This window comes from Corella eumyota, chromosome 1 (genome assembly GCF_963082875.1).
Source record: "Corella eumyota chromosome 1, kaCorEumy4.1, whole genome shotgun sequence".
Classification (NCBI taxonomy): Eukaryota; Metazoa; Chordata; class Ascidiacea; order Phlebobranchia; family Corellidae; genus Corella; species Corella eumyota.
The window spans coordinates 22181682-22190119 of NC_137490.1; the positions used below are offsets into that span (position 1 = coordinate 22181682).

General features: G+C 30.0%; 4 protein-coding genes across 4 annotated transcripts; 3 read left to right on the forward strand and 1 right to left on the reverse strand.

Annotated features, from left to right (window-relative positions):
* Positions 1-616: 616 nt before the first annotated feature.
* LOC145742358 (uncharacterized) lies at positions 617-1243 on the forward strand. Its single transcript, XM_082560142.1, has one exon. It carries the CDS (start codon positions 617-619, stop codon positions 1241-1243), a length of 627 nt encoding a protein of 208 aa, XP_082416268.1.
* Positions 1125-2152, forward strand: LOC145742369 (putative 4-coumarate--CoA ligase 2). The gene has a single exon (XM_082560153.1). It carries the CDS (start codon positions 1253-1255, stop codon positions 2150-2152), a length of 900 nt encoding a protein of 299 aa, XP_082416279.1. The 5' UTR covers positions 1125-1252.
* A 162-nt stretch (positions 2153-2314) lies between these two features.
* LOC145753734 (replication protein A 32 kDa subunit-A-like) lies at positions 2315-6060 on the forward strand. Its single transcript, XM_082570173.1, has 7 exons — positions 2315-2421; positions 2795-2880; positions 3208-3407; positions 3785-3884; positions 4529-4651; positions 4990-5174; positions 5679-6060. Exons 1-7 carry the CDS (start codon positions 2394-2396, stop codon positions 5755-5757), a joined length of 801 nt encoding a protein of 266 aa, XP_082426299.1. The 5' UTR covers positions 2315-2393; the 3' UTR covers positions 5758-6060.
* On the reverse strand, positions 5623-8220 carry LOC145753743 (large ribosomal subunit protein uL13m-like). The gene is made up of 6 exons (XM_082570185.1): positions 8124-8220; positions 7453-7670; positions 7123-7183; positions 6712-6798; positions 6051-6172; positions 5623-5920 (listed from the first exon to the last, which is right to left on the reverse strand). Exons 1-6 carry the CDS (start codon positions 8145-8147, stop codon positions 5896-5898), a joined length of 537 nt encoding a protein of 178 aa, XP_082426311.1. The 5' UTR covers positions 8148-8220; the 3' UTR covers positions 5623-5895.
* Positions 8221-8438: the final 218 nt, after the last annotated feature.

The window sequence follows — 8438 nt, forward strand, 5'->3', positions numbered from 1 at the left end:
TTTCAAGAGAATGTTTTCAAGGTGATATTATCTGAATCAAAGCCTTTAACGTAGTCGAAAATAAACAAAATTTGTTAAAGTCATATATTAGCGATATTTTTATACTCAAAAATTAATAAAGTTGGTGTCACTGAACACAAAAATAATTTTAACTAAATAATTTCACCTACTTTTTAAGTTTTACAACTTAAAAAAAAAGAAAAGGGAAGCCCTGTTTGTGCTGACGTAGAAAGTACTAGTTTGTATACATTCACTGCGCTACCTGGTTCTTTCTATGTCACACAAAAAATATGGTAACCTGGTTTTTTATGTTAATCATTTTCCAGTATTTTTGAAAATTAAATTGTAAACCACAGACATTTTTTTAAAGGCTCTAAAGCCATTTTGTGATTCAGTGTCAACCATACTAACATGCTATATACATCACTTACAAAATTGCAAAACTCTGTAACAACACTTTAAGCGTCTGCATTTATAATTCTGACTAGTCACTTTAGTCATTAAAAATAGCGAAGTAGAAACAACCTTTTTTCGTTTTTCACGCATGGTTTGCGCACGGTGTTGTATATCAGCTCAGTATTTTAAGCATATGCTGAGACAAAAGCGGTTCTAGAATATGATTATAAGCAGCACCTTTCCTGATGCGGTAATACCTGAAAAACCATTCGCAGACTTTCTATTGGAAGGTATCAGTAAATATGGAAATAGAATTGTTTTAGTTGACCCAGCTCGAAAGAAATCTTATACATTTAAGCAAATACAGAATGATACAATAGCTTACGCGAATCTACTTCATGATCTTGGTGTGAGAAAGGGTGATATTATCAGCTTTGTTTTACCGTTTCAAGCGGAATTTTTTTCCTTACTACTTGGCACAGCAATTTGTGGTGCAGTAGGTCAATTCTGCAGTCCTACAGCTAATGACGATGAGCTAGTTAAACAAATTAATACGTTTAAATCTAGTTACCTTATAACAGCCTTGCAGTTACCGGTCGGGCTTAAGGATCGCGCCAAAACGATTAAGAATAGTTGGAATTGGGATAATTTAGTGTTACTAAAGCAACAACAAGGGAATAATGGCCCTTCTCTTAAATTTAAAGTTGATATAGACGTTCATAACGACCCTTTATTTGTATATCATTCCAGCGGAACGACGGGCGAACCCAAAGGCATAGTTCACACCAATTACAGTTTAGTTTCCCAAATTTCGACTTCATTTTCTCCTACGCAGTTGACATCTTAAGACGTTGCCATGACAACAATACCGAGAATCCATCAAGCGGCTATTACGTTTGTATGCTTGTTTTTACATGAAGGAGTCAAACACCTAATTTGTCCCAAGATAAATCTTGCAAAGTTTAACGAATTAGTGGAAGATCATAAGGTCAATGCAGTTTTTAACACCAATACCCCACTTTTATTGGAAGTTATTAATCAAGGAAAACTAGACAGTTTGAAATCGTTGAAATATATTTGCACAGGCGGTATGCCCATACCAGTTCATACATTAAAAAAGGGAACGAAGGAATTACAAATCGCTATAACCTCTATGTATGGCTCCACTGAAACTGGGTTAATATCGCTTACAACAGCTAAAAACTCGCCTTTTAATAGTGCTGGGAATTTAGTACCAAATTTTAATGTCAAAGTTGTGGACGTTAATGATAGCAAGCAGTTAGGTTATGGCAAGAACGGAGAAATTTGTGTTAAAACACCTTCAATAATGAAGCAATACTTTAATGCTGAAAGTAATGATAATTTAGCTAAGGATGCGGCGGGTTGGTTTCGAACGGGGGACTTTGGGCATATCGACGAAAATGGATTTATTTACATTGTGGATCGAATTAAAGAAATGATCAAAGTTTCAAGGGGTTATGCTCTTTTTCCGGCCGAGATTGAGGCTGTAATTCTACGGCATCCGAAAGTAAAAGAAGCCGCAGTAATCGGTGTAAAACACCCGACCTTAATGGAAGTCCCGAAAGCGTTTGTGGTACGAAAAGATAACAGTTTAAGTGAAGATGAAATAATAAAGTTTTACAACGAGGAAGTAGCTGATCATATGAGGTTGGAAGGTGGGGTTTCTTTTATTGAAAAACTGCCGAGAATTGGAATTGGAAAAATACAAAGAAGAAAGTTAAAAGACCTACCTTAATTAAAAAATATTGTGTAAATTATGGTTATATTGTGTTAAAATAAAAAAAAAAGCATTATTTAATGTTTTTACTTGGTAGTAGATTTTGTTTATTTAATTGTAATTATTTTTTTTTTATTTTGTTAAATTTATTTGGCAACCCCTTAAAATTCCCGCGAAAATAAAATTTTTGCATAAGTTATCAACAAATTATTTATCGTCAGTTTTTTTTTGAATTTTAATAAATTTTTCACGGCAAAAAATGTTTCAAAACAACCCAAAAGGATCAGGTTAGTTAATTTAATTAAATATTCATTTTACTTTTATTTTAAAAGCTTATACATAGACTGACGGCATGGTGTAATGTTTGTTTGTGGTAGATAAAGCAGTTTTCACTACGTGAAGTTCCTGGTTCAATTCCCACTGCTTACGTGCAGTAAAGCCAATAACTAATCTGACATTTTTTGTTTTATTTTACACTTGTAAACTTAATATATAAAGATAAAAGAAAACAACTTAACAATATTAAACGAACTGACAAAATATTCTTAATTTCGACGGTGCATTAACCATTAGCTGACTTGTTTTTGGTGAATTATATATTTTAAATTTTTACATATCACACAAAGTTAGCATGGTAACCTTATAACTACTTTGGTTAAGGTTTTAACAGTGGGGGTGGATTTGGAGGGGGTGGATTTGCAACAGGAGAAGGTTTCGCTTCCCCAGCTTCTGGTGGGGACAAAAAGGTGAACAAAACTGAATTAATAAAATAAATTAACCTAAAGTTTAAAATTTTCTAGCATACACTGTTTTTTTTTAAATTATGTAAACTCAAGTTTTGTTATTTAAAGTATTATGGAGCTTAGTGGATGTTTTATAGGCCCACATAATAAATAAAACTGCCATTTGTGGTGCACGGGTGAACTAGCACAAGCAAATATAAGTTGAAAGTTCCAACTATATTCTGACAATAAAAATGCTGGCTGTGGAGCAGGCTATCATCTTTATTTTTTAATGAAGTTTCACACTATGTTTAAAATATATATAACTATTTTTAAATTTTTTTTATACAGAAATTCCGATACCAGAACATTGCACCTGTTACAGCAGCTAATGTCGCACAAATGACCTTCGATGATTCGACCTTCCACCTTGGCACCAATGAGGTCAACCAGGTCACGCTGGTTGGAACTATTATGTCGGTTGAAAAGAGTCAGACTTGTAACACTTATATGGTAGAAGATGCAACAGGAGCTGTAACCGTTAAACATTGGTAAATTTTTTTAATTGTTAAAAAAATATATTTTGGTTTGCATTTATGTTAAAACTACCTCTTTTATTGTTGAAGATATATAAATATATGTTACATTTCTAAATTTAAAAAAAAAAATTTTATTTAAATAAATAATGGATTGCCAAACCTAATGGCTATATTTTAATTGTTGTAATATAGTCACAACTTACATAAGTCTGTGAAATTTTACCCACACATTTCAAATTGCATGTTTTATATTTTGAAAGCCCATAGAGTGGACTTAAATATTTAGGCCTATATAAAAATCGCCAACTAAGAAAGCTCATAGAGGGGATTTAAATATAAATACAAAGTCGCCAACTAAGTTTTATTATGTTTGTTGTTTTGTAACACAGGAATGCATTTGATGGAGATGAAGATATGGAGGTAAATGAAAACGAGAACTTTCAGGAAGGATCTGTGATCAGAGTGTTTGCTCAAGTTAGAAGTTTTCAGGTTTGGCTTGGAATGTTGATTTATTTAAAGTGAAGGCTTAATTTCTGTTTTTGTCTAATCTTGTTATTAGAGAACTAATTTTTATTTATCATGATTCTATTTTTTAAGTTGATTAATTTTTCAAGTTGTGTTGTTTAAAGCCATAGTTTTGCATTTTTAAAAACACAGGAAAGCTTATAATTTGCTGTAAACCGGCAGCGTGGTGTAGTGGTAAGAACACTTGCTACACCACACATGAGGTCGAGGGCTCAATCCCCACTGCTCTCATGCTGTAGCACCCTTGATTAAGGCGCTATAAACGGTATGAACTCCTGCTGAGCCAGCACTTAATCAGCAGCTTAATTACTGGGCAATTAGAATTCATAATATCCCAAACTGCCACAGGCAACTTGAGACTGGGTCGGAGTAACTGATGTTACTCTATGTTTAAGTCGCGCATTTGACTTTCCCACATCGAGGATAAAGATATATACAAAAAAAAATTTACTGACAGTTTTTTACTTTTATTTGCCTTTGTCAGTTATATTTAAAAAAATTAAAAACATTTCATACACTCCCTGATTTCGATGACAATAATCTTAATATTTAGTTGTAATCAACTCTTTTAAATATTATCTATTACCCGATGCTTGTTATTTTTACAGAAAACTATTAGTTTAAATGCTCTACATGTGCGAGAAATCGAAGATATGAATGAAATAACGGTTCATATTCTTGAATGTATGAAATATAAACTCACTAACGAAGCTAAAAATAATACAACCCAGGTTTGTTTATAATTCTTCATTTTTTTAATACTTCTAATAAAAAATGTTTTTGTGATAAGTAAGTTAAGAAAACTAGTCTATAATAAAGTAAATATTTTATAAATGGTTGCAAGTTATTCCAAACTTTAGATTTGTTTTATATGTGTAACACATAATTGTTAAGTTTATTCTTTATGTATTGAATTAACACTTCACAAGGAACAAAATACGATTTAGAGCCTAATGAATTTAACATAACAAATTTCATTGTAGTCCTGTAAGTAACCCAACAAAATTACAATTTATCCAAACCCACTACCTTTTTATAATAAACTTAACATAGTATTTAATATATTTAGAAGCCCAGTATGATGATGGATCACAGCATGTCGGGGTTATCTTCAACAAACAACCCGAACAACATGGGAATGGACCAAGTACAAACACAGGTGTGGCAGTTAATTGAAGGATGTCAATCAGTTGAAGGAATGAGTATTGACGAAATAAGATCAACTTTAAAGGGACTTAACATCAACCAGATCAAGTAAGCAATGTTTCTAAATGGTTTAACTTAAACTTTGCAATTTTTTTACATATTTATTTATTCTCGATGTGAAAAGGTCAACTTCAGATCTTAACATAAAGTAACATCAATTACCCTGACCCAGTCTCGAGTTTCCTTTGGTAGTTTGGAATATTATAGAATATAATTGGCCAATAATTACTTTGGTGATAGTTCATTTTATAGCACCTTACTTAAGGGTACTACAGTATTAGAGCATTAGGGATTGAACCCAGTACCTCTTGTAGTGAAGTCTTCCAAACATAAGATTGTTGTTTAAAGAAATCATATTTTTTCAGGCAAATTGTGAATATGTAATAATAATTTTTGGGTTAAACTCACATTTTTAAAATAAAAAAGGTTGTTTTTAAACAAGTTTTGATTTTTTTCTGATTTTTTTGTAATTTAAACAAAACTACAATGTAAATTTTTCAAGATTTATTTAAAATAGCACACAATAAATAACTGATAACATTTGCTCCACAGAAAAGCTTTAGATTTCTTAAGCAATGAAGGTCACATTTATTCAACAGTTGATGATTTCCATTTCAAATCAACAAGTTAATTTTGGTTGACTTTAACATTTCATAAACTTTGTAGAAGTGGGGACAAAAACTTTTCACTTTTCGTTGTTCTACCGACAAGTGGTAGTTTTTAATAAATGTCTTATTTTTTTCATATTTTTTCTTTTCTTTCAATTTTCTTAATCTTTTATAAAATCCGGAGGCCTAAAATGATCATAAAAAATTTTCAATAACGTAATAAAACAATTTAAAACCTAATTTCTTAATTCTTAAAAGTTTTAGACAGTTTATTAATACACGAAAGTTAATTTTTTTAATTATAAATTGAACTTACGCTTCCCAAAGTCGGGGAAAAGAATTTATTTCTTCTTGGGAGTAATCAAAAATTGTTTTTGGAATCCTTCTTGAAGGTTTTATTACTGAAGTTACATTCTCCATGATTTCATCTGGAACGTTCTAAAATATCAAGTTTTGTAAAAAATTTTAAGTTAAATTTTTGTAAAACTTGTCAACTTTTTGGTTTAAAAATCAAAGTTCATTTTCAAATATTTGTTGTGAAAATTTGCTTTAAATAAATATAAAGGCGAACTTTTGTTACCCCAGCTTAGTCCTGGGTTGTACAGGTTTTAATTAGGTTGAAAGAGTGATGTTGTTTGTTTATTTATAAACAAAATAACATTGATTTTAAAGTTTTTGTTGTTAGTGAACATGTGCTAACTACTATAGGTATTTATTAACATTTATAATGTAAGATACATATTCAGTAGTGCTCGAATCTAAATTAAATTCATAATTAAACAAAGCTGATTAATTAACTAAAAGGGACAGGATAAAATATATATTTAAAAGGTTTTATTCGCATCTGTTTTAACTTAGATTTTTTGTGATTATTGGTAGTGTTGAACCTCCCTTGTATTAAAAAATTTAAAGATATTAAAAACAAAATATTTTGATCCTGATTATAGAAATTAAGATTTTTAGTTTTTCTAACTTACCTCATCTTCAAATATATGCAACCTGGTCATCATAGTTCTTCTTAAAGTTACTTTAGAAAGCTGGCTATAAATCATTTTTCTTATTATCTAAAAAGGAAGTTGGTATTAAATCTTTGTTTCATAGTAACTTGAAATAAATTAAATTTAGATAAAGGTGAGTTGTTTTTTTATGTTTTTTTTATCCTTAGTGTGGGAAAGTTTACTTTACTGCCTGAACATGACGTAACATTAATTAATTTGACCCAGTCTTAAACTGCCTCAGCAGAAGTTCATACCAGTAATAGCGCTTTGCATAACAATAGTTGGGATCGAACCTACAACCTGTAGTGCTGCCAAAAAATTAATAAATGTAAGATATAATTTTAGACTCATTAGTGCTTTGACATTAAAAGTTTATTTAAATATTTTTACCCATGTTGGATCAAGTTGGTGAATTTCAAAAGCTCGCATTTCTAATTTTCCCTTTTTTCTCCTGTTTAAAAAAAAATTAAACCGTAAAAACCTTTAGTAAATAGTAATCCTATTGCTTCCACAGTGCATGATCCTTAATTTAGAAGTAGTATTAAATTCTGGTTGGCCATAACATAATCATCAGCATAATGATCGGGCAATTATAATCTATAATATCCCAATCTGCCACAGATAACTTGAGACTAGGTTGGAGTAACAAATGTTAATCTATGTTTAGGTTGTAAGTTTGACTTTACAAATCAAGGATAAATATATACAAACAAAATGAACCTGTTGTGAGCAATATAAAGTTTTTGTTCCCATTTGTTCCCTGAGAATGCAACTTCTTTAGAGTTAACTACAACAACGTGATCTCCACAATCATTATTTCCGTAATACATCGGTTTGTGTCGACCTTCAAGGTGTTTACAAACAAGCGCAGCAGCTCCACCTACTGGCTGTCGATCAACATTGATGATGTGCCAACTTCTTGCAAATGTTGCCCATTGCTTGAAAAAAATTAAATATAATTTATTGATATTACATTAAGTTTTATACAGTACAAGTCTACTGTGTTAATGTACTACCAGACTTCATATTTTAACATTGATGCCTTTTTAGATTTTAAATAATAAATTTTGGAACACTTGAACTTTATGGTTCTTGTTAGTGTTATATGCTGAGGACTTTAATTTACATTTTTGTTAAGTTGAATGCATTTGGGCACTACAATTTTTAGTTTAACATTTTATTTAAAATTGGCAGGTTAAAAAGAGCAAGTTGTATAGTTTTATTTTAAATGAATAGTACTATGCACTATCTGACCATAAAAGTTAATACACATTAACAACAAACACACAAATAATAAAATAAAATACCTTCAGACCTTTAAAATTTACTTTTATCAAATTATAATGTATGTTTTATAATCAATATAAAAATATTTAAAAATTTATAATAACCTGACTTCTTCTGCCAAATGACATGGCTTGAAAATATATTAATTTTCAGTACAATTATAAATTTATTTATTTTACAAATTTAAATTTTCTGAAAAAATTATTCAGGTATACTAAACAAATTGAAAGAAAAATAAGAAAACTTAATGCGCATGACATTTTTACATCATTTTTTGTTAAATTAAAAACAATTTTAACGACTTTAAACGCGCAAAAACATTTTGAAATATTAAAATATAATTTAAAACATATTTTTATTAGAATTTGAAGTATAAAAATTGACGAAATAGTATCAAAAAATTATATTTTATTAAATTC

Excerpts from the sequence above, each read along its gene's own strand:
- LOC145753734 (XM_082570173.1), top strand. The coding sequence starts at position 2,394 with ATGTTTCAAAACAACCCAAAAGGATCAG. Across the intron at positions 2,422-2,794 it reads AAACAACCCAAAAGGATCAG|GTTTTAACAGTGGGGGTGGA; the intron begins GTTAGTTAATTT and ends ACTTTGGTTAAG. Across the intron at positions 4,652-4,989 it reads CTAAAAATAATACAACCCAG|AAGCCCAGTATGATGATGGA; the intron begins GTTTGTTTATAA and ends TAATATATTTAG.
- LOC145753743 (XM_082570185.1), bottom strand. The coding sequence starts at position 8,147 with ATGTCATTTGGCAGAAGAAGTCAG. Across the intron at positions 7,671-8,123 it reads CATTTGGCAGAAGAAGTCAG|CAATGGGCAACATTTGCAAG; the intron begins GTTATTATAAAT and ends ATTTTTTTCAAG. Across the intron at positions 5,921-6,050 it reads TTTCCCCGACTTTGGGAAGC|GCCTCCGGATTTTATAAAAG; the intron begins GTAAGTTCAATT and ends TGATCATTTTAG.
- LOC145742358 (XM_082560142.1), top strand. The coding sequence starts at position 617 with ATGATTATAAGCAGCACCTTTCCTGATGCGGTAATACCTGAAAAACCA.
- LOC145742369 (XM_082560153.1), top strand. The coding sequence starts at position 1,253 with ATGACAACAATACCGAGAATCCATCAAGCGGCTATTACGTTTGTATGC.